The sequence below is a fragment of the Dromiciops gliroides genome, chromosome 6, assembly GCF_019393635.1.
Source record: "Dromiciops gliroides isolate mDroGli1 chromosome 6, mDroGli1.pri, whole genome shotgun sequence".
NCBI classification, from domain to species: Eukaryota; Metazoa; Chordata; class Mammalia; order Microbiotheria; family Microbiotheriidae; genus Dromiciops; species Dromiciops gliroides.
In genome coordinates, this window is record NC_057866.1 from 24,027,019 (window position 1) to 24,050,395 (window position 23,377).

Genomic DNA, 23,377 nt, shown 5'->3' on the forward strand with positions numbered 1-23,377 from the left:
CCTCCCCGAGGGCGTGCCCAGCGTCCACTTCCCTTCCACGCCTCCCACCCTCAGTGATCGGGCCAACACTCACAGGGGCACCGAGACTCGGGCTTCTACCTGTAGAGTGGGGTCCCGCCACGCCCCGCCCGCCACTGCCCCGCCGAGCGAGGCCAGAAGGCAGCTGGGGGGCTGGGCACCTCCGTAGCCCCTCTCTCCCCCTTCCAGGAATCCTTTGTGGGCTAGACTGGCGCTGGGGAGGGGCTAGCGCTGTTCTCGTTGGATTATTTGGATCTTAAGGCTTTAGGATGACGGAGAAGCCCAGGGCCTTGATGAGGGACAGTCCCCAGAACTCCGGATGTATAGCTCGAACGCCCCCCTGAGATCATTTCATCCAAACCTCTCATTTAACAGATACAAAGATGGAGGTTCAGGGAGGAGCGAATGACTGGACCAAGGTCATTCAATGTCAGAAGCAGGATTTCAATCCAGTTCCCTGGCTCACCTCCACTTTACGGATGGAGGGAGAACAGAAGCTAGCCCTAGTCTAAACACTCTAAGCTGCAGAATGACAGAACATCGGCCTCTTCCGAGGCTCAATCAAGGAATGCAGGTCTGGAGGAGTGGGATGGGGCCCAGCCCCGCCCTTTAGAGATGAGCAGCCATAGCCCCTGGGTCTTGCTCTCAAAGCCAGGGCTCTCTCCTCCAAGCACAAAAGGTTGACGGCTCTGCCCTTGTGCTCGTGCTGCCCACCACACGGCCATCTCCCTGCTAGCCCAGAGCAGTCCCGGCCAGGGGCCCTTTGGCTCCCCCCAAGTCCAGGAACAGAAATCAGTTAGGAAAAAAAACATCCATTTTACTGAGTTACACCCGGCTGGGCTGTAAACATGACACCATGGCAAGCTTCCCCGGGCACCCTCCCCCACCCCCCGTGTGCTGGATGGATCCCCCCCCGCCCTGGGCAGGGGCTGCCCCGTTGGTGATGAAATCGGGTGGCGAGCGCAAAAGGCAATGGGGGTGGGGGGATGGGGGCCAGGCTACACCAGGAAGGTGCTGAAGTGACCAGGATGGCTGGGGATCCAGAGGGAGCCAGCAGCATCGACCGGCCCAATCCATCTGCCTTAGGCTCCAACAAGCAGCTTTCTCCCCACACCAGCCTCCCCTGCCCTCCTGCGCTTTCTCTACACCCTTCTCACCTCGAGGCTTCTGGCTGATCTCCCCTCCCAATCCTCCCCTCCCCTGCTCTAGACCTCCCTCCCTCCGTCCGTCTCTCCCTTCTAAGGCAGCTGAAGACAGTGTTTGGCCTCGGGGAACAATGGCCGGGCTATATGGGCAGAGTCCAGACTCTAGTCCTGACCGCTGTGGGCAGGGTCACTAGCTCTCCCGGCCTGGGTGATGCCCCTCCCTCAGGAAACTGCTTTTCCTCAACCTTGCTGGTCAGGGCCAGAGGCCTGGACTTCCAGGATGGAGATGGGGCTCAAAAGCCAGGCAGGAGAAACATGCACAGGAAGGGGGCAGGGGTGGGCTTCGGCGCGTCTCTGAGTCCAGTCTCTGCGTGCCTCCCTCGAGTCCTGCGGGCCCCCGGTCGGCCGTGGGGCTCCTTCCCCAGGCGGGGTCCCCCCACGGTGCTGGCCGCCCGGCCCAGTGGAATGTAGCAGTGTGAACGAGTGCGGCCAAGGGCCCCGGCCCCCTCCCCCCATGCTGGTCCCGGGGCAGGGGAGGATCCGGACCACGACGTCCCGCTTCCTGGGGTCACCGGGCTACACGGCCGTCTCTTGGTCTTCCCTCTGGATCATCTGGTAGTGCTGACGGTTTTCTAGGTAGGCGGCCAGCTCGGTGTCCTGGGCCTTTTCCGCCCGCTGCCTCGGTGTATCCCCCTGGCGGCCCACAGACGGTGGAGTTCGGACCAGGCCCCGGAGCCGGGCCAGGCCCCTCCCCCGGCCCCGCCCACCCCCTCTGCCAGGCAGCCCCTCTGCCCCCTCCCAACCGCTCGGGTTTCACGGGGCCACACGTGGTCTCGCTGTCCGTCTGGGTTGGGGAGGCAGTGGTCCCCATCTCCCGCCGCACCAGCCCAACCCCGGGCCCTCGTTATCAGGCCTCCCCATCCTGGGCACCTGCAGGTCCGTCTTCATGAGGGAGGCTCCGGCCTCCACGATGTAGTGGCAGATGGTGCGTTGGCGCAGGGCTGCTGCCTGATGGAGGGAGGTCTCCCCACTGGAAGGGGAGCAGCTGGGTGGGATCCAAGACAAGGCAAGAGCCCCCCCAACCCACCCAAGGACGCCTGAGCTGCCTGGGCAGGGGCCCAGCGGCTCCAGCCACACAGGGCTGCGGGTGCCCGAATACTCACTTCTCTTCTACTGCATCGATGATTTCCGTGGGGGCTGGAACAGGAGGGGAGGGGGAGGGAAGGTCAGCAACACACAAAGGAGGGAGTCCCACCCTAAGGGCTGTAGGATTTAGAACTGGGGAAAATGCAGAGGGACCCCCGTGCAAACTCCGCGTGTTACCCGGAGTGAGCTGGGGCCCCGCCCCCGAGCCCTCACCGTGGTCCAGGAGGTAGCGGACGATCTCCTTGCTCCCGGCTCGGACTGCATGGTGCAAGAGGGTGCGGCCCCGCTCGTCCCGGAGCATGAGGTCCCCCCCGGCCCGGTGGAGCTCCTGGAACTGAGGGGACCGGCAGGGGGCTGGGGGGCGAGGCTTCTCGGCTCACTCTAACTCCCTCCCTGGGCTACCCTCCTCCCTCCCCGGGGAGTATCCAGTCTGTGTGCCCTGGGACCGGGTTCCATCCCGGGACGGCCAGTTGGGGGGAGATACCTTACAGAAGTCATTGCTCTCAGCGGCCTCTATCAAGCCTTCACCTACAGGACAAAACCTGCAGGTTATGGGAGGGGCGGGGCCTGGCCGGCTGCTCTTCTGCAGAAATCCTCCCCCCATGACGCGCCCCCCCCCCCAACGATCAGTGTTCAGCGGCTTTGCGCATCTTTGCATTTATTCGCCGTCCTCCCCTTAGAAGGGGAGCTCGCTGGGAGGAGGGATGTGGATTTCCTGGGATCTAGGGGGAGGAGGGGTTCAGAGGGTAGGGGGCCTGGCGTCCATTCTGGCCCACGTCTGCAGCCATCTGTCGGCCATTGGGAGACTCGGAAGGGCTTAGCGGGGACAATCTGGAGCCTGGCTGATGAAGGGAGCTTCCTGTCCTCCCTCTGCCAGCTTCACCGACTGGGCTTCGGGGTCTCCGGCTGGAGAGGCCCCCCCCCACTCCTATGTCCAGAGCCCCCAGGGAAAGAGAAGGCTCCTCACCTTTTGGGGGCACTGCATCCCCTTGGTCTGGCCTGGGAAGAGTGGGGGAAGACATGACAAGGCTATTATTGGGGACCGGGATTCCCAAGGGCTCCCCTCTTCCCTGCGTGCCCAGGGACTGGACAAGGTGGGGTTGCACACCTGGGCCTGGGGGATGGGGGTGGTGGAGAGGTGGGGCCAGGGCTTTGGGAGGCCCCGAGGGCAGGCCTGGCAGGGGTGCCCAGCAGTTCTGGGTCCAGCACATAGAGTTCATCCTGCGCAATCTCTGTCACGTAGTTGAGATGTTCCTGCAAAGAAGCCTCCAGTCAGGCCCCAGGCCCTTGCCCCCTGATGATGCCCTGCCACCCACCCTAACGGGGCCCCATATAATGTTCTGCCTGTACCCCTCTGATGGAACGAAATATCTAATGACATTTATTAAATAATACCTACAGAAATTTTATATCGTTGTACATATACATATATACACACAAACACACATATATACACGTACCTCACTTAATAAACATTTCTTGGCTGACTGACCCCTCTGATGAATACTGTGTATTACCATTTTGCTTGACTTATATCTCCATAAATGGGCAGCTAGGGGGCGCCTGAGTGCTCAGAATGCCAGGCCTGGAGTCAGGAAGACTCATCTTCCTGAGTTCAAATCTGGCTTCAGACACATCCTAGCTGTATGACCCTGGACAAGTCACTTCTCCCTATCTGCCTGAGTTTCCCCTCTGTAAAATGAGCTGGAGGACATGGCAAGGCACTCCAGTGTCTTGGCCAAGAAAACCCCAGATGGGGTCACAAAGAATTGGACACCCCCACGATAAACTGTGAGCTTCGTGAAGGCAGGGGTCACCTCTTATCCAGATTCTCTCTACATATCGCTTTACATTCAGCAGGTGCTGAACACACATCTGGGGGGTGGGGGGCGCTGTTCCTTTCCCTAGTCAGGTTTCCAAGGTTACGGCTCTCCCCACCAATGATCCCTCCAGAGTCCACCCCCTTTGGCCATTCCCAGGACCCCTCTTGTCTAGGCCTGAACTGGAAACAAGCACTCTCTGGTGACCAGAGGTGTGGCACAGCGGGATCTGGAAGCAGAGGCTCATGGTTAATTTCTCGGGGCCTCCCATTCCTTATGTGTAGAAAAGGGTGTTGGATTAGCCCTTTTCTCTCATTTCCCTTCCAGCTTGGGCTCACCTTGTGACCGCCCACGGTTGCTGGGGCCGTCCATTGGCTGGCTCCCCCTCCCATCCTGCCCTAATTCCCCTTCCTCAGCCTGGCCGCAGATGGATGCCATCTTGCTCCGTGGCCCGTGGCCCACGAGCTGTTTCCAAAGCTGGCTTTGGGCTTCTTGACTCGGATCCTTTGCCCAGGCAGTCCTGGGCCCAGGGAGCCGGAATACGCCCCCTCCCTCCCCACACTGACTCCTCCTCTCTGCTCGAAGAGGCGAAGCTCTTCCAGGGTTGTCTGTGTCCTCAGAGGTGCTCGACTAGGCCCCGAGACCCTCTGACCGTCCCCAGCCCGCTGCCATCTGGCCCTTCCCCTGCCAGTTTCACGTGTCTCACCCCCCCACCTCACCCATGTGCTTTTACTGACAGGGGTCCTTTGGCTTGGGTCTTCTCCCCAGGCCTCCTCAGAGTCCTATGCAAAGTTCAGGGCCCAACAAGCCCCTTCCTCTGGACAAGTGGCCTGCCTCAGCCTGCCTCTCAGAAAAAACCTTCCATAGATGGGCTCCCTACTCCAGTCCTCCCACCCTCCCCTTTCTGGGGGCTCCCTGTGTGACTCCCTCAGGGACCTACTGCCCTCTATGGCCTGCTACCTGTCCAGGGGTGTCAGCTCTGTACCCCTGACTACAGTGAAGGCCCCAGACCACGTACCCTGTGTAGTCCTGTAGGGGGGAGGGAAAGAGAAGGGGAGACAGAGAGAGACTGAGGCTATGTGGAGCGGGGTGGGAGAGCTGGAGGGAGGGGCCCAGGGGCCCTCCTTTTCTCCTTTTTACTTGCCTGGGCTCGATCTATCCTGTAGAATCGATTGGCTGTGGTTGCTGTGGGAGAGAAAGGGGCATGAGGAACTCTGGGCTCTCCACCTCTTCCATCCTGCCCAAGCCCCCCCACCCCAGGAAGGGGCTTGTGGGCATCGTCCCGGGCCACTCCTGGGCAGGCACTCACCATCCAGGAAACACCAATTGGGTGACAGTCTCTGGCCCGACGAAGCCTTGGCTCCTGCCCCGTTGGGTTCCTGCTCCAGGAGAAGGGAGGGTGAGGGGCTAGGCCATCATTCTCCGTGTCCACTTCCCACCACCCCCGAGGTGGCCGCCTCCCCCTCCTCACCCCCTGCTGCAGCTGCTCAATCCGGGCACGGCAGAGCTCCAGGTCACTGTCCCCCGGCACCACCACAGTGCCCAGCGGCACGGCTGTGGAGACGACAGAGTGTCTGTCAGCCTCGGGCAGGGGCCACGAAGCGTGCCCCCAGCCCCCAGCCCCCAGCCCCAAGCCCCGGCCCCAGCCCCGGCTCACGCACAGGCCTCCTTGAGCTGCTCTTTGTCGTAGTGCAAGGCCTCGTAGTCGTGCATGCTGACCCGGCGTAGCTGGATGCGCAGCTGCTCAGGTACAGGCTGTTGGCTGAGGTAGGAAGGGCCAGAGGGAGAGGCATCAGGGAGGGATGGAGGAAGGGGGAGACTGGGGAGCGGGGCAGGGGCTGGCTGTGGGGCCGGGCCGGGCCATACTCGCTGTGCAGGGGGACAGAGCTCCTCCGCTTGGCCTTCTGCACCATTGTGGCCTGGTTGCGCAGCGCGATGCGGATGCAGGAAGCAGCCAGCTTGCAGGGCTCCCCGTCCACCTGCACCGGGATGGCCTTGGCCGTGGTGAGCAGCACCTCCCGGCACTGGGTGAGACGCTCGCCATGCCCGCCCACCTGGAGAGCGGCCTGTGTACATGGCAGAGGTCAGAGGTCAGATGGCCCCTCCACCAAGGCCCCGCCGTCCCCCGCCCCCCCAGCCCAGGCCCTTCTCACCAGTGATGTCATGGTGAAGCCGATGACCTCGAGGTAGCCGTCGTCATGCCGCTGGGGCTCAAAGTCATGATGATCACCGGGATGGCCCCAGGGCATGGTGCCCGCACAATACCTAGGAGGGGGCAGACAGTGAGGGCCTGACCGGAGGCCGGGGCCAAGGACCCCGAACACGGCTGGCAGCTTCTCTCACCTGGGGATGTTCAGGAAGACGATGCACTGGGGCTTCAGGTCCTGGATCTTGGGGGTCAGGTCTGCGCCATCGCACTGCAATAGGCTCGGTGTGGGTGAGGGGGCAGGAGAGGGTCTGCTCTCCCCACTGCCCCAGCCCCTCCCGTCCGCCTCCTGAGGGTCCACAGGGAGGAGGAAGGAGACTCACCACCACTCGGATGTGCTTGGCCAGGTCTTTGGAGCTGCCCGTGAGGAAGTCAGAAAAGGCCGTCTGTCAAAGGCAGAAGGAAGGTGTCACGCCCGCTCCTTGCGAGCCCGCCATCCTGGGGGAGCCCAGGCAAAGTGGCTGGGAGACCCTGGGCTTAGCACCCAGACTGGGGCTTCTCAGCTTCGCCATAGGACGCGCTCAGCCCAAGCCCCATTCTGTCCCTCAGCCTCCATGTGCTCATCTACAAAGTGGGGACAGGACTCTCACATGACCTCCTTCAGGGGCAGAGAAAGGTGAGTGACCGAGGCTGACATTTAGTGACGGAAACCTCTGTGGGGCAAGACCTGGGAAATAATGTGGCCCAGGGACTGTGGCAGGGCCAGCCTCTGGGGGCCTGATACCCCGGGCTGGGGCGATGGGCATCCCCAAGATTGTGCCACAGGCCACCTGACACAGGTGGGATGGCAGAGGGGGTCATTTGAGGGGCACTGCCAAGCCCCAGGCTTACCCCAGCATAAAACATCTTGTTCCGAAACCGGCTATTGAATTTTTCTGGATTGGCCTCTACATAAGCAGAGATGAGAAAGAGAAAGGTGAGGGTCACCGGGGCACCTGGTTGAGTCCTCTCTTCTTGGGACCCCCTTGAGCGGGCCCTCTTCTGCCTGCCAGGTCTGCTCTCTGAGGGGGACAGGCTCCGCCACCCCCTTTCCCCGACACCCCATTCTCCTTAGTGACAGGGCAATTCAACAGCACCGACCTCTAGACTCGTGAAATTCCAGGGTGACGTGGGCATCAAAGCCGAGGCTGAAGTAATTATTGAAGACGTCTAGGGGCAGCTAAAAAGGACAAAGGGAGGAGTGAGCCGGTCAGAGACGAGCGGCTGACAAAGCAGACAGGGACCCGTGAACTGGGCTGAGGGGTGGGGCAGGTGGGTGTCTGGGCTCCTCTCCCCGAGGGACCAGGGGCTGTGGGTGGGGAAGGACACATGGCCCGGGCTGACCCTGTCGGTGGCCCCCTCATCCCGGTCGTCAGGCCCGGCTTCTGGGTTGGGCTCCGCTCTCAAGTCCCATCGGTCCAGCTGCACGACATTACCCTCTTCCACATGGGACAGGATCTTGGACACTGGCTCATCCGTGTAACCCTGAGGAAGCGGGGAGCAGGAATGTGGGACGGCCGCCAGGTCTCTCCAAGGACCCTCCCTCTCCCCTCGACCACCTGCCTGCTTCATGCTCTTCCCATGCCCCGAGTGCTCACCCCGCCCCAGTTGAGGGTCCGGGCCAGGTCATTGCCGGTGCCGAGGGGTAGGATAGCGACAGGAGGGGATGGCTTCAGGCGAAGCTGATCCAGGGTGGAGAGGATCCAGCCGACCTGTGTGGGAAGGGAGAAGGGGCCTCAGGCCCAGGCTCCCCCAAGCCTCCGGCCCCAGCCCAGCAGCCACTGGGAGGCTCATGGACTTGTGTAGGTGGACTCACTGTGCCATCGCCCCCACATGCCAGGATCCGAAGGTTGTGCACTTTCCGGTACATCTCCAGCCTATGAGGTAAAGGCAGGGCAAAGGATTGAAGAAAGCAGAGGGCAGAGGGCCCTGCTCCTGCCCCCTGCCCCCAGCTTGGCAGAGACCCCCACTCCTACCCCCCCCGTCTGGCAGAAACCCCGACTCCTACCCCCCCAGCCTGGCAGAAACCCCTGCTCCTGCCCCCCCAGCCAGGCAGAGGCCCCCACTCCTGCCCTCCCCCCTCCGTACTCACGCCTCCTTGGGCCCACCCTGGCTCAGGTCAAAGACTTGCCGCGGGTTGAGATACCACAGAAAGGACTGAATGATCTTCGAACCCTGGGAAAGAAGAGGTGGAGAGCGGGTCTGGGGAGGAAGAGCTGCAGGAAGAGGACACAGACTGGGGAGGCCACGTGCTCAGCAAGGGGGGGCCAGGCCTGGGCAGGGACGCCGAGGGGAGCTCGGACCAGGCCCCTTCCCTCTGCCCGGCCGTCAGGCCCAGGGGGCTGAGGAGGGAAGGGCTGGCACTGGCCGTACCTGGTTGCCTCCGCTCTTGGGGTTCACGAACACCAGCAGGGGCTTCATGAGGGGGGATGGGGTGGGCTTGATGATGAAGGGTTTCCACCGGCCCTCCTGCAAGACAGAGAAGGTGCAGAGAGGCCTCTGGCCTCTGGGCTCCTCCCCAGGCTCAGCGTGCCTCCTGTGCCCGCCCGAGCATCTGAGTCACAAATAGTCTGTGACACGGGCAGAGCCAGTGGCAAGAGCCCGTCTCACAGGCGAGCCGAGGAAGATGACCAGCCCGAGGCCCCGCGCTCACTGCCCGGCCGTACCTCAGGCCCCTTTTTGCTGGATTTCCTCTTGAAAGATGCCCTCTTCTTCTTTTTGCTGACCTTGAGTGGGTTCTGCAAAAGGGAGGGGGCAGGGGCGTCAGTGGGGCTTTGGCCCCAGGCTCAGGAGGGGAGGCAGGGGCTGTGGGGGGAGGGGAGGCAGGAGGGCTTCACCTGGGGGCGTCGGGCCCGCAGGATCCAGGTCGGGGGGATGACCACAGCGGCGTGGGCCCCCAGGGAGCAGGGCTCCTCGATCTGCTGGATCATGAAGCAGGAGACCTTGTTGTGGTACTGTTGAGGGAGGAGAGAGAAGGGAGCTGAATCCGAGGGTCAGGCCCCTCACGAGCGAGGGCAGGAAGCGGGTGAGGGGAAGGACTCACCGCCTGCTTACACCACGAACAGCTGATGGCCACGATTTCTTTGCTGTGGAAAGTGAACTTCTGCTGGAAACCCTGAAGGGAAGCAGGGAGGGGTCACTGAGGGGGTCGACCCCAGGGCTGGCTCGCACCCACCCTCCTCCTGCCTCACTGGAGGCACAGGATGTCAGCCTGAGCTGATCTCTTTTCTGAGATCTTGTCCAGCGCAGAAAGAAACAGGCCCACAGTGTGGGGAAGCGCTTCTTCCAACCCTACTGTGGACCAGAGCTTCATCCACAGCAACCCTGGGAGGGAGCTGCCGGGGAGGAGGAAACTGAGGCAGGCAGACAATAAACGACTTGCTCGAGGTCACTCAGCTAGCAAGTATCTCGGGGAGGATTTGAACTCGAGTCTTCCTGCCCGCAGGCCCAGTACGCTGCTACCCACACCCCTGAGTCTGTGCGTAGGCACTAAGAAGCAGGATCGCCAAGTGGGTCAGAGCCGCCTTTCTGTGCGCCTGCTGAGGGATGCCGGGTCGTCCTTCCCTCCCCACCTAGGGCCCGGTCTGCCAGGAGGGCTGAGGGGTGCAGGGGGACACCTGGCCTGGGCACGCCACTCACCTTGCCACAATGCCGGCACTTGCCATCCTGGCGGCGCCGATGCACCCAGTGGTGACGAACAAAAGTGGGCTGGAGAGGACAGAGGAGGAAGAATGGGGGGTGACTGCTCTGGGCAGGGGCCAGTGCAGTGAGGAGGGGGCTGTGGGTCCGGCACAGGGAGGCATGAAGCCTCACGGAGGAACTGCAGCTTGTTTCAAAGTCACTGAGGCGGAGGCGGAGGCCCCAGAATTGGAGAGAATTGGAGGGAACCTTGGGAATGGTGGATATGTGAGCCCACAGGGCAGCCAACCTGCTGGGTTACACAAGCAGGAAGTCTAGGCCTTCGCCCCGGGCCCTCTGATGCCAGATTCTTGGGGTGCAGCCCTTTTTACCCTGTCCAAGGTGTAGCCCGGGCAATCTACCTCCTGGTGAGTATTTCGCCAGGAGGGGTCTTGTCTGGAAGGGGGAGAAGGGCCTGAAATGGGAGCCTTTCTCCCCGCGGGTTAGCGGGCTCTGGTAAGCTGCTCCTTACCTCCCGCACATTCCTAGATCCTGATTCCCGGAAGGACGGCTTACAGCGGAAGTTAATCTGCAAAGGGGCAGGGACAGAAAACTGTGAGCACGACAGACAGGCTGGGCCCCGGAGCCTCAGAGGCTCTCCTGGGTCCGTCCTGCAGGAAGGTGTCTCGCTCTGGTGCTTCCTGGGAGGTGAAGCTGGTTGGTCCCTGGGCCCGATGGGCTCTATGGACCCGGACAGCTATTGCCTTAGCCTGACTGCCCAGGGTCTGGGCCACCAGGTGGCATAAGGGCTGGCTGAGGTCCAGAGACACGCCAGCCCCCAGACTAGACTTCTGCCACCCTGAGGGAAGCAGGGGTGCGGCGGGGCGCCCCCACCCTCTCCGTATCCCTCTGCAGGCCTGGGCTCTGCTGCCGCCGCCTTCCCAAGGCCCTCTGGCACAGCTCAGCCTCGGGCTTTCACATCTGCCCTGCTTTCATCCCCCGCTATGTGGCTGCTCTTTTTAGCCCCCTTTCCAGAGTGCCAGGGAGGAGGTAGCACCAGCTGTGGTTCCTCGGGCCCCAGCCCCGGCCCCAGCCCCAGGCCCATCCAGGAGGGCCTGAGTCACCTTCTCCAGCTGCTCGATACAGGGCGTGTGCACAACAATCTTGCAGGCAGCGCACTTTCGTCGAGACACTGATTTTTGCTGCAGGAAGGAAGGGCGCCGGGGTCAGTCGGACAACAGGTAACAAATCACATTTCTACGGCGCTTGGTGGCTGGCCAAGCCACCTCCTCGTGACTGACCCCCACCTATGGAGGATGCCGAGGCTGGCGGAGTGCGGTGCCTGCCTAGGTTGCCTGGCTGTCCGGAAGGGTCTGCACCGAGGTCTCCAGGCTAGGTCCTTCCCAGCACAGGCAGGATGGCGGAAGGGGTGGAGAGCCCAGAGTGCCAATGTGACCGCACAGACGGGTCCCCTCCCCTCCCCTCGTGGGCTGACATTCAGGTCCTCCTGCCCCTCTCACGTGACCAGGTGGCCTTCCCGCCCCCCCACCTGCAGGAGCGATCCCAGTGCATCCCACCACCTCCATCGGACCACGCCCTCTGTCACCCCCCCCATCTCTTCCTGTCTACCAGCCCACTCCCTGCTGCCCACAAACATGCTTGCGTCTCATCCCTCCTCAGAGACCCCGGCTAGCTGCTGTCTGAAAGGGGCCCCCCCTTCTCTCTTCTGCTGCTCCATCGTGTCCAGCTCTCTGAGACCCCTCCTGGGGTTTTCTTGGCAGAGATATTGGGGTGCTTTGTCACTCCCTTCTCCAGCCCATCATACAGATGAGGAAACAGAGACAAACAGGGTGAAGTGACTTGCCCGGGGTCACAGTGCTAGTACTCAGATTGTCTGAAGCTGGATCTGAACTCGGGAAGATTTGTTATGACCCTGGGCCCAGCGCTCTGTGCACTGCGGTACCCCTGGCAGCTCTCACCTTGCTCCTTTCTCAACCTCTTACCTGCAGGCTCCTGACCTTGTCGTTCTACCAAGGGGGTTCTCCCCACAGTTACCCATGTAGCTGCCAAAGCCCACGGCCTTTTCTCAGTCCCTGCTGCCCTGCCGCCTCTGTGGCCTCTGCCACTGCTGAGCCCTCTCTCCTGGACACTGCTCCGGATCACTCCTCCTAGCCCTGGGCGTCCCCCCTTCTCCTTTCCCTCCACACCACTCCACTTGCTGATCTCATCAGCTCCCATGGACTTCATCCCATCTCTTCGGGGACAACCGCAACCCCACCTCTCCTGGCCTGCCCCTCTGCTGCCTTCCCGTCTCCCATCTCCAACTGCCTTTGGAACATCTTGCAGCAAATGTCCAGCAGACATCTTAACCCCAACGTGTCTCCACAGCCTGCCCCCACGTCCCCTAGTCCTGCCCGGGACACCGTCCAGGAGTCACCCCAGACTCCTCACGTCCAAGCGGGCCGAGGCCTGTGGGTTTCACCTCTGCAACGTCTCTGACCCTGTTCCTGCCCCAGTGCAGGCCCGCAGCTTGTCGGGCCCAGGCGTTTGGGGTGGGTCTGCCCGCCCCACAGTGATGTTCAAAGCTCCCCTCCTCCTCCACAAGCTCCAGGGGCTCCCTGTAGCACCCAGGGTCAAACACAAATCGCTCTGTGTGTCACTCGGAGCCCTCCACAACCCACGGCCCCTCCCCTCCAGCTTCCCGGCTGTTTCCTCTGTCTCTAGCCCCCTGCCCTGGCCGTTCCCCCATGCTGGGGGATGCTCTCCCTCCTCCTCTCTGCCTCCCTTCAAGTCCCAGCTAAACTCACAGGGCTCTGTGCATGTTTGTCTCTTTTTATCCCTGGTGCTTAGCAGTCAATAGATACTGACTGACTGAGGTCAAATGACTTGCCCAAGGTCACACAGTTACAAAGTCTCTAAGAGTGAAATCTGAACTCGGGGCTCCCTGATCCTAAGCCCAGCATTAGAGCCACTGCCCCAGCAATCTGACTGACTCAAAAGCACTTAAATGTTCCACCTCTCAAACCTTGACACTCTGGAAGGGGGAAGGTGGGAAGAGAAGGGAACGGGCATTTATAGAGCATCTACTATGCGCTTTTTACAGACATGACCTCATTTTGCTCTCACAAAGACCCCGGGGATAGCGGTGTTATTATTACCCTCATTTTACAATCGAGGAAACTGAGGCCGAGTGAAGCTCAGTGCCTTGCCCAGGGTCACACAGCTACTAAGTGTCTGAGGCTGGATTTGAATTCAGGCCGGCCCAATGCTCTGGGCACAGTGGCAACCCCTGATGGCCTCTCTCCATCCTAATACTGGGGGAGCCCCCAGAAGAGTCAGGCAGGGCCCTTCTGACAGCAGTACCCCCTGCTCCCCCAGCGGCCTCGGCAGGCAGGCGGCCTCACAGCTCTGCACTCACCAGCATCTTGGCGACACAGTACTGCTCCCCGACGTAGCAGAAGTCCCCAGATACATTGGTCTCGAACCAGAGGTGCTCCCCGTAGGCGGCTGTCTCCTGGGGGATGGGGCAGGCCTGTGAGCAGCCAGACCTTGAGTGCCCTCCCTCCCAGGATCCTGTGGCCTGTGCTCTCAGAGCCCGGCCTGCAGCAACTACCAATCCATCAAACTGAGGCCCAGACCCAGGCCCCTCCTGACCTCCTCAGCCTCTACAGACAAGAGCCCTGAAAACAATCAGCTTCGATACCCTCATTTTCTAGATGACAAAAGCCCCACAGAGAAAACAGTGAGCTGCCCCACCTCGCTTCCGAGGCTGGCTATCTTTCTCCTCACATACAGTGGGCGCTCAATAAATGCTGGGCTGCACGGCTCTTCTCCGGAGCTGGGGGAACCACACGGAGCTATGGGCCCAGGGGTTGGGGGTGGTGGGGACAGGAGAGCATGGGGACACGGCCTCTGCGTCCTGTGCCAGGGCCCGTGAGGGAGGCAGGGACTGGAGACCGAAGCTCGTGTCCTTGAGAAGCAGGGATTCTCTGGTGGCTGCGGCCCTCGCCCTCGCTGACCTGCAGAGCTGGCTGTGCCTCTCGAGTCCCCATCCTCCCACCCCCCATTACTCACGCTCCAGTCCACGGTGCTTCGAATCTGCCTCTCAGGCTCGCCGCAGGGGGCGCCAGGGCTCGGGTTGGGAGGTGCCAGATGTTGGAGACCTGACTTGGCAATGGCTTTCCTGCAAAGAAGGGAATCACTCAGAACTCAAGGAAAGAGAAGGTCTCCTTTTCTTCCCTCAGCCCCTGCCCTGAGTCTGGGAGGAGGAGCAGAGACAGGGCCGGCCCCGGGGTCAGCAAGAAGCAGGCTGCTCCGCCTGTCCTGACCACCGCTATACCTACGAGAGCAGAGAACTCCAGGCCTCTGGTCCAGCTGACTTGCGTTTCAAAGCCACTTGCCGCCTTCGGGACAGGGGGCGCAGGTGGCCCAGCAGGAGGGGGCTGGCAGAGGCGCCGGAGGCTCTTCGGGGACCAGGGATAAGGTGCTGCCCTGGGGGCCGGTACTGGCTGAGCCGTCGGTAGTAACCCTGCAGGCCCCAGATGGTCCGATCGTACATCACCTCAGTGGGGAGCAGGTGGGAAGATCTTCGGCGTCGCCGCAGACACCGGGGCACGTGGAGCCAAGGCCGCGTGCCCGGGTGCTGGGCCCTGGGGCCGGTCAGCTCCTGGCCACCTGCCTGATGGGTCCCCAGCACCAGGACCCCGGCCTCTTCCTCCTCTTCTTCATTCTTTCCCGGGAGACCAGTGAGGAGCACGGGGGTGCCCAGGAGATGTGTTTCAATGACAGACTGTGCCAACCTCCGGGGTGGCACTTGCTCCACAATCGAATGGGGGCTGTGGCCGGGAGGCACGGTGCTGGAGCGGCGGCGGGAAGCCCCCACCCCGCAGCTAAGGAGGCAGCCCTGCAGGTGTGAGCTGGAGCGGCGCTGCTGGACCAGCGAGGAGGAAGGCTGGCCGGCTGGGGATCGGCGTCGCACCTTGCCTGTAGGGAGGGCCACCCTGCTCCCCCGCCGCTGCCCACTGAGGCCTGCCCCCGGCCCCTTCCTCCTGAAGTGTCTCCTAAAGAAGGCCTCCATGGTGAGAGTGGCAGCTGTTGGGCACAGAAACCAGCTGTCAGGGGCCCTCCTAGCCGTGGGGCCCAGCACTGGAGACTAAGCAGAGGCAAGCGCAAGAGGCCCTTTCTAACCACAACCAACTGCCGGCCGAGGAGCTAACAAGGGAGCCCCTTTGGCCCCTCCCAGGGCCACTGGGCATTCCCAGTGAGGCCAGGGGAGCCCCCCAACTAAGGAGGGCACGGAAGGGAAGAGGCCTGTGGACCTCCAGCCAATGTCCTCTAAGCCTGGGAGCCACGTGCCACCAAGGACTAGGGATGTGAGAGCAGTGGCCCGTCGGCCGTGGGCTACACGAAAAGAGAAGAAGGGCGCAGGAGGCGGAGCAGGGAACGTGGTGCTGGGTACAGTGCCTGGCGCAGAGTGAGTCCTAAGTGCTTCTTCCCTCCCTTCCCTTCCCCACTCTTGGTTCTTAGCTGTGGGGCCTTGGGCCCATCACTGGACCTAGGGTTCAGCTTCCTTTTCTGTAAAATGAGGGAGGTGGAGGAGCCATTCTTTGAAAACTGTTTTAAACCCAATGATCTCTAGTGATTATAACACCGCCGCATAGCAGAAAGGTTAGGCAGGCCTCAGGCCCTGCACGTGCCAACTTCTCCTTCAGCTCTCTAAAGCAGCAGCTTCAGGTGGCCCAGCCCTGGGGGGCCATGCACGCACACGCACGCACGCGCGCGCGCGCGCACACATACACACACACACGGATGTCACCGGGGCACCTACCCCTCACAGGGAAATGGGGTTGGTAGATGCTTCATTCAGGCACCACGGGCATGGATGAAGGTGGAGAATGAGCCCAGATGACCCCAGGGCTGGGCCACAGGTACCAGGGAAAAGTGGCACCAGGGCAAGGATACAGGGCATTAGGGCAAAGCTATTTGGGGGGGGCAGGGAGAAGCTGGTACGGGTGCACAATGATCTGGCACCGGGAGGAAGGGGGTCAGCAGATGACGCTGTGGACCTTAGATTCCCCACCCACTCCCTAAAGGCCTGGGTCCTCAGTCTCTGTGGTCTCCAGGGTGGCGGTGGGCACACCAGCCTCGGGCCTCTCACACTAAAGCAGCTCTCACTTCTCACTGGCACTGGGGCGGGGTTAGGGGGGAGGGAGATTGCTGGCAATCAAAGCTGTCTGGCCAGGTACATTAGGTTTTGGAGGGGAGAGAACTAAAGCCCCACCTGCCCCTGCTTAAGGTCAATTCTTGGGAATAAACTGAGGTAAGTAGTTTGTGTGAATGAGACTATTTATGAGGTGCTGAGCTCCCAGGAATAAAGGAGCTTGGGGCACATCAGCTCTGGTTATTAATGCGGCCATTCTTTATTAACAATGCCTCCCAGCTTCCACAGGGGAAATAAAGGAGCTCTCTGGGAATCGGCCCAACTGGGACAACTTCCCCACATAAGGGGTGATGAAAAGTCCCTTCTGCAGAAGCTGCCCCCTCCTGCGCACAGGCCCACCCAGGGGCGTGAGGCATTGCCTCACTCCCTCACCCAGGCCCTAGGCTTGTTCCCCCACCCCCACCCCAGTAGTGCTCTGCACACAAATGACCCTGGGATGATTCTGGGGCTCCTGCCCTAAGGCTCCCTCTGGTCTACAAGACATTTCTGAGCCTAGAATTTAAGGGCGTCCTCAAGGTGGCTCCCCTGGCCTTGTCTTCCTGCTTGCTCTCCCCAGTCCAGCCCCAGGGGCCTGACACTTTATAGCATTTTTTTTCTCCCTTCTCTCCTTTGATCAGCTCCCATGGCTCAATGACATTCTCTAGGAAGGGCATTCCCAGGCTTCTAACGCCGTCCCTAGACCAGCTGCACCACCAGCCGTCATTTGGACATCTCAGAGCCCGTGTCTCCCTTAGACTCGGACCCAAAGCAAGATCATGACCCTTTCCCTCCCAACTAGCTCTTCTTCCCAACTGCTCCTGAGGGTGTCACCACCCTCCAGGAAGTAACTCCTCTTTCTCCCTCACCCCACACAGCAGGTCAGCTGCCAATCTCATCCCATCCCATCCACGTTCCTTCTCCCTGAGCTGCCACTCTTGTTCAGGACTAACTTACACTCAGCAGCCCAAGGGCTATTCCTAAAGCACGGTCTGGCCGGGTCACCCCAATACTCAGACTCCAAGGGGCTTCCTCTGGCACGCTGGCTATGCCTTTCCACTTGTGGTCTCTCTTCCGTACAAGGCACAGGGGCCCAGTAGCTGTCCTTCACTTCCACACTCCATCTCCTGTGTCCGGGCATCTGCACCGGTGGCAGCCCCCCAGCCCAGCCCAGCCCTGGGCTCAGACACCACTGTCTGCCTGCAGGAAACCCTTCTCAGGTCCTCCAGATGCAGGTGTTTTAGAGGCATCCCCTCTGAGGGGCGTGAGACACAATTTACGTACACGTTTCTCCCATCAGTCTGGGGCTCACTGCACAGCCCTGGGAAATGCCTGATGACTGACCCGTGTACCTGGGCAGTTCACCCCTTCTTCCACCCTCCTCTTCTAGGTTGGACTCGGGTGCTGCCTCCTCCCTCCTCTGCCTCCCCCTCTTAGGATGTGCTGAGAAGCAGCTCTATTAGACTGGACTGCTTGGAGGGCTGTGAAGTGCTATAATTCACTCCATTTTGTAGATGAGAAAACTGAGGCAGATGGAGGTGAACCGACTGGCCCCGGGTCCCACAGCGAGCAGGCATCTGAAGCAGCATTTCACCCGGACCTTCCCTTTGTCCCTCTCACATGGGACCTTGTGGCTCTGAGGCAAGGACCGAGGCAGGTTTCTAAGGCCAGGCCCAGCCCGTGGCACCACTTAGTAACTACCTGGGCGGGGGGGGGGGGGGGGGGTGGGGGGGTGGGGGGGGGTGGGTGGGGTGGTGGTGGTGTCCTTCCTTCTGGTGGAGAAGGCCAGAGGCCTGCAGGGGTGCTGAGGCCCTTGCCAAACACAGTTCCTCCCCAGGCACCCTCCTCTTTGCCACCTGTCAGGAGGCAGCCCCACGCTACTATCCCCAGGCTCTCCCAAGGGGTGTCAGCTTTCTCCTGTCCTGTGACAGCTGCCTAGACTGGAGATTAGTCACCCTGACAGACCGCCTGATGCTAGCGTCACCAGAAAACAAAGGCCACAGTCCATGTGGGGGAGGGGGGTGGGGGCGGGGGACGGGACGGGACGGACACAAGGACAACAACACAGGGTTTCTAAACACGAGGTCACAAAGATGATCCCAGATTAGATTGTCGGCTTCCCCGGAGCCACAACCATCTTTGGCCTTGATCTGTTTCCAGCCCCGATGCCTAGCAGGCCCTTCATTGATGCTCATTGGCACACTGCAGGGAGGGCCTGGCTGCAGATGCCTACCCTTCTTCTGCACCCTGCGCTGTGCTGGCAGCAGCTCCTACACCGATGCCTCTGGTGTCAGCCGTCCTGCGGATGCACTGGCCCTCAACCTCTCAGGGTAGCTAGCAGCTACTGAGCACTCCTCACCCCACTGTAAGGGCAGTAAGGCACTAACAGAGCCTTTCCAGAGGGGGGGCCAAGCGAGCAGCCATCATAGGCTCAGGGACCTTGGGCTTCCCTTGGGTCACCAGAGACACCCTTGGTCCTTGCTCAGCCATTCTAGAATCAGCTTCCTCTCTGGCCTTCTCCCCAAGCTGCCCTCCAGGGGCCTCACAGCCCCTGCCAAGCCCTGGCCTGCCACTGGGATGCTGGGCAGAGCTCCCGTCATGCCTCAGGCCCTCTCACCTTTCTATCTTACAGCCACTGCGCTGCATGTATAAAGGTCACTGGGCTCTAAGGCTGTGGTAAGCCAGACTGTGGGCCCCACACAGCCCGGGGAGGAAGCCTCAGAGGCCTCTAGGCTGCACTGACTCTCTGAGGACCTAAGAGGGCTGAACCTGGGACAGTGCAGAGACCGAGCAAGGTGGGAGATGGGAGCCCAGCTAGGGACAGACTCCCAGTCGAACAGCAAGGGAAGGTGTGGTCAGCCTCTCCACCCCAACCCCCCAGGACCTGGAAGGAGGAAGGCAGAGCTGGCCAGAGATCCCAGCCAGGGAGGAAGGGGCTGGGGAGCGGGGCCCCTGGGTCCTCTTTCTGATCAGCTCGCTGGATACACATCAATTGGGAGGCTAGAAAAACCTCCTCACGGTCTCTCACTGCAGAAATGTATAACTTACATCTTAGTCCTTGGCCCATGCTGAATGGGCCTCTCAGTTAGGATCCCGGGCTGGGCAGAGGCCCCAAGGTCTCATTCAGGAGACCTTTCTACAGGAGAGGGGGTGCAGGGAAGAGGGAAAGGGAAGTATGAATGTGAAGGGGAGCCACAACCCACTACATGAGGAAGAAGGCCGGCAGCCTGGACCACCTGGGTGTTTGCCCATGCCACAAAGTGCCGTCTCTGCAGCCCCTGGCTGATTCCCTGGGAAGCATCCCAGGATCCCCCTAGTCCCGACTACTGTGCTCCCCAGCACCCTCATGAACTCTGGGCAGGGCTGCCCACCAATTAACAGAGGCCAAAGGAGGGGACTTTGCATTCCCTAGTCCACCCTCTCATCAGAGGCAGGGCCTCCCTGCACAGCAGCAGCTGCTGCTTGAGATGAGGCCCGCCCACGCCCAGGTGAATCTCTTCAGGATGGAGGGCCTGAGCCTCCGCAGACGGGCTCCCCCAAGGGATGCCGGCTCTGCGCCAGTGTCCAGCTGTTTGGCTCCCACAAGCCTCTGGGGGAAGGCTAGGAAATCCAAGACAGGGAAGAGCAAAGACATGATAGGACATAGACCTACGGGGCCTTGGGGACCATCTGAGCTAACAACCTCTTCGACACATGAGAAAACTGAGGCCCCCAAAGGGAGGGGTTTGTCTAAGGTTGGAGGACTAAGGACCCTGGAGAGCTGAGGTTGGGCTGGGGTCCTCTGATTCCAAACCTGCTCATTTTTTTATGATGCCAATGGGGTGTGGGTTACCAAGTCCCTGACTGGGGAGAGGAGGAGGGCAGGGCATTGCCAAGAGGGAGGGGTTCATCTACTGGGGCACAGCAGGAAGGAGGCCAGGGCACGGCCCACAGAGTCGGTGTGGCCGTGGGGTGGGAGGGAGAGCCAGAGGGCTCTCCCGAGGAAAGCTCTTGCCAGGGAGCAAAGCAGCGGGCACTGGGGAGCTGGCAGAGCCACCGGATGGGTGGCAAGGCTACGGGCAGAGGGGAAGGGAGTTGTCTGGCTGGGTTAATATTTACCTCGGCCGGGGCTCCCTGCCCCAATCAGGGGGACACGGTGCACCTGGCTGGGAGTCCCCCAGACCCTCCCTGGTGCAGCCCACCCCCAAACCCGGACCAGGAGGTCCCACACAGACGGCACAGGGCGGGGGGAGGGAAGGGACCGGGTCCCCTTTTGACCTGATCCGGAGGCAGGGCGAGCAGTAAGAGGCAGGGCGAGCAGTAAGCGGGGGCTCCGGCTCCTGTAGGCCAGCCTGGGGCTCCTGGCAGCGGCCGCCTCGCGGCAAGTCCTAGTTTGGAGACAGCGGCCCTACTCTCCGCCCCCTCGTCACCCCTTCCCCCTCCCCTTCCCCCTCTCCCTGCAGCCGTTATGAAAATAACCCCATTGGTAACCAACTGCACTTCCTCCTGATGGGGTGGCTCCCAGCCCCCGCGCGCAGCAGCCTCCCCTCCCTGCTCCCTTGCTCACCCAGAGGGGCAGACAGACAGACGGAGGGTTAGACACACACACACACACACACACACACACACACACACACAACTTCCCCTCCCTGTTCACTCACCCAGAGGGGCAGGCAGACAAATGGGCAGACAGACAGCTGGGGAGACAGACAGACACACACCAGCTTCCCTTCCCCGCTCACTCATCCAACTGCTCCAAAGAAAAGCGCACTTGGGTTCCTCGTGTTCTCAGGAAAGGGACCCTCCCCCTCCACGGCCCTGACCCCTGGCCCCCTATCCAGTATTGCCACTAGTCCCCAAGGTTCACCCCCAAAACGCTCCCATCAGGAGTGGAGAGTAAGGAGTTTGGGGGAGGCCCAGGCCCAGAGTCACAGGCGGTCTGGGGAGTAAGAACATCTCCCTGCTCTTGCCCCGCTCCCCACCACATTAACAGAGGGGTCTCTCCCTGCCTGCCAAGAAGACAAGGAAGCATTCTCCGTAAGTGGCAAAGGGCCCCTTAACGTGGGGCCGCTGTCCACATCCATCTCAAGACCCACCTAAAAGCAAGCCTTTGGCTCCAGAGACTTCCTACTCAAAGGAAGACTGGGGAGGGGGTGTTCATTTTTGCCAAGACCTGTGACTGCATCCACTGAGGGCACTGGTGGTGAAGGCAGAGGGGCACCTTCTCTGTAAGCCAGCCTCCCACACAGCCTGGAGGGTGTGTGTGTGTGTGTGTGTGTGTGTGTGTGTGTGTGTGTGTGTCTAACCTTCTGTCTGTCTGTCTGCCCCTCTGGATGTCAGCCTTTCTCAGAGGCTGCCTTCTCAATGAACGCTCTCTGGGGCCCCTGCCCTGCGTCTGCCATCGCTTCCCCCAAGTGAGGCCAGCAGTTTCTATTTCTGCCACTTCAGTTTATAAAGGGCTTTCTGCACCACGGCAGCTGCTTGAGATAAGGAGTGCGAGTTACTATTGCACCCATTTCACAGATCAGGGACGGTGGTTTGCTTAGTCGGTCTGACTCTGTCGCCCCGTGGACCATACTAGCCGACGTCCTGGAGGGGTTTGCCGTTTCCTTCTCCATTTTATAGATGAGGAACCTGAGGCAAACGGGGTGAAGTGACTTGCCCAGGACTACACGGCTAGTGGGTGTCTGGGGCCGGCTTTGAGCTCAGGTCTTCCTGACTCTAGGCCTCTCTGATGAGCAACCCCGCTGCCTCAGAGGTCAGGGGACAGACATGGGCAGCGAGGTGGTGCACTAGATAGAGCACTGGGCTTGGAACTGGCAAAGAAGCCAGATGGTTTGTGGAAGGTCCCACGGTAAGTACACGGTAAAGCCGGCTGCTTCTGCCATAAAGGCAGACACACCAGCATGAGGCTGCTACTGGGAGGCTCTGGCTGAGCTGGAACAGGGCTGGGCCGCAGCAGTCAGTCAACAAGTGTTTCCTGTGTGTCACATTTTAATGGGGGGAGGCACCAGCAGCTGAGGGGTCTGGGAAAGGCCTCCTTTGCACAGTGGGATTGGAGCCAAGTCTTCAAGTCAGGAGCTAGGGATGAGGCAGCAAAGCATTCCAGGCGTGGGGGCCAGCCATGGGGGAAGGCCAGTGGGTGGGAAAATGAACAGCCAGGAGGCCGGCAGAGCTGAACCAGAGTTCATAGAGAGGGAGGAAGATCTCCGATTGTGAAGGGCTTTTATGTGTGGTCCAGGAGGACTCAGGGGGCCAGTGGAGTCTACTGAGTAAGGGGGGAGGGGCTGACAGGTCAGATGAGAACTTTAGGAAAATCATTCTGGTGACTGAGAGAATAAGCCGAAAGCTCTGCACCAGGAGTCAGAAGCCTTGAGTTCAAATCTGGCCTCATACACTTCCTAGCTGTGTGACCCTTAACCATTCCCTTCCTCATTATTCCCAACTGGAAAAATAATAGCACCTACCTCCTAGGGTTGTTGTGGGGATAAAATGAGGTATCTACAACACACATTATGGACTTTAAAGTGCCACATCAATGCTAGCTATTATCCATTAGGAAGAGGTGGTTGTAGGTAATATATGTGAGAGATGCTGTAAAAGTGGATCAGACATGAAGAGGGAGTATGAGGGCGGGGTCAGTAATGACACCAAAGCTTTTAACCTGGTTTGCTCCACAACAGGAAAGCCGGGAAGAGGGGAGGATTTTGGGTGGGGGTGCGGCCAGAGAAATGATTTCTATTTTGAACGTGATGAGTTTGAGATGCCTATGGGAAGGCAGGCCTGAAGCTCAGGAGAGATTTTAGGCCTGGATATGCAACTGAACCCATCCAAGCTGATCAGGAACCTAGTTTAGTTCATTTATCACTACCTGGGCTCTCATGTGCTCTAAGACTATGGGGGCTAATTGTTTAGGATGGCACTCAAGGTTCACTGTGATCTACCACAACCTCTACTTTCTCCCAGAAAGAGGTGAACTCACTCCCCTCCTTTCTCACCTCCATGGCTCTGCTCAGGCCATTCTGTAGGCCTAGAAGGCCTAGCCACACTTTTCAATCCTTTCAGACCTAGCTCAAGTCTAACCTTTTCTTCTGTCTTACCTTGCTCAGTCCATGAGATCTGTTCCTCTTCTAAATCTCAGACGTGTCTGTGCCATTAGCATGACACATTTTAGGTATTTTCTCTCCTGGTTCCTCCCAATGAGATGGCAAACTTGTGTGGGGCAGTGTCTTAGCAAAGGCTGTGTGGCATATTAAAAAGACCACTGAAA

The 23,377-nt window shown here is 60.5% G+C and overlaps 1 protein-coding gene across 4 annotated transcripts in view; it reads right to left on the reverse strand.

The window, feature by feature from the left end:
* Window positions 1-814: 814 nt before the first annotated feature.
* DGKZ (diacylglycerol kinase zeta) overlaps window positions 815-23,377 on the reverse strand; it is a 66,732-nt gene continuing 44,169 nt past the window's right edge. For 3 of the 4 annotated variants that reach the window (XM_043970860.1, XM_043970862.1, XM_043970861.1), the window contains exons 2-31: window positions 14,007-14,115; window positions 13,351-13,446; window positions 11,057-11,134; window positions 10,465-10,521; window positions 9,954-10,022; window positions 9,358-9,429; window positions 9,152-9,268; window positions 8,981-9,052; window positions 8,688-8,783; window positions 8,407-8,489; window positions 8,131-8,191; window positions 7,913-8,026; window positions 7,659-7,799; window positions 7,416-7,494; window positions 7,167-7,222; window positions 6,659-6,721; window positions 6,473-6,546; window positions 6,283-6,394; window positions 5,996-6,195; window positions 5,791-5,891; window positions 5,601-5,683; window positions 5,439-5,508; window positions 5,274-5,314; window positions 3,418-3,563; window positions 3,277-3,308; window positions 2,794-2,837; window positions 2,523-2,643; window positions 2,327-2,360; window positions 2,094-2,193; window positions 815-1,856 (exon numbers count right to left, since the gene is read on the reverse strand). In XM_043970860.1, the coding sequence (XP_043826795.1) occupies window positions 1,740-1,856; window positions 2,094-2,193; window positions 2,327-2,360; window positions 2,523-2,643; window positions 2,794-2,837; window positions 3,277-3,308; window positions 3,418-3,563; window positions 5,274-5,314; window positions 5,439-5,508; window positions 5,601-5,683; window positions 5,791-5,891; window positions 5,996-6,195; window positions 6,283-6,394; window positions 6,473-6,546; window positions 6,659-6,721; window positions 7,167-7,222; window positions 7,416-7,494; window positions 7,659-7,799; window positions 7,913-8,026; window positions 8,131-8,191; window positions 8,407-8,489; window positions 8,688-8,783; window positions 8,981-9,052; window positions 9,152-9,268; window positions 9,358-9,429; window positions 9,954-10,022; window positions 10,465-10,521; window positions 11,057-11,134; window positions 13,351-13,446; window positions 14,007-14,115 (2,638 nt within the window). In that variant the 3' untranslated portion in view covers window positions 815-1,739. Of the gene's footprint in view, window positions 1,857-2,093; window positions 2,194-2,326; window positions 2,361-2,522; window positions 2,644-2,793; window positions 2,838-3,276; window positions 3,309-3,417; window positions 3,564-5,273; window positions 5,315-5,438; window positions 5,509-5,600; window positions 5,684-5,790; window positions 5,892-5,995; window positions 6,196-6,282; window positions 6,395-6,472; window positions 6,547-6,658; window positions 6,722-7,166; window positions 7,223-7,415; window positions 7,495-7,658; window positions 7,800-7,912; window positions 8,027-8,130; window positions 8,192-8,406; window positions 8,490-8,687; window positions 8,784-8,980; window positions 9,053-9,151; window positions 9,269-9,357; window positions 9,430-9,953; window positions 10,023-10,464; window positions 10,522-11,056; window positions 11,135-13,350; window positions 13,447-14,006; window positions 14,116-14,275; window positions 15,024-23,377 lie in introns of those variants that run through there. The other variant, XM_043970859.1, reaches the window with a different exon arrangement.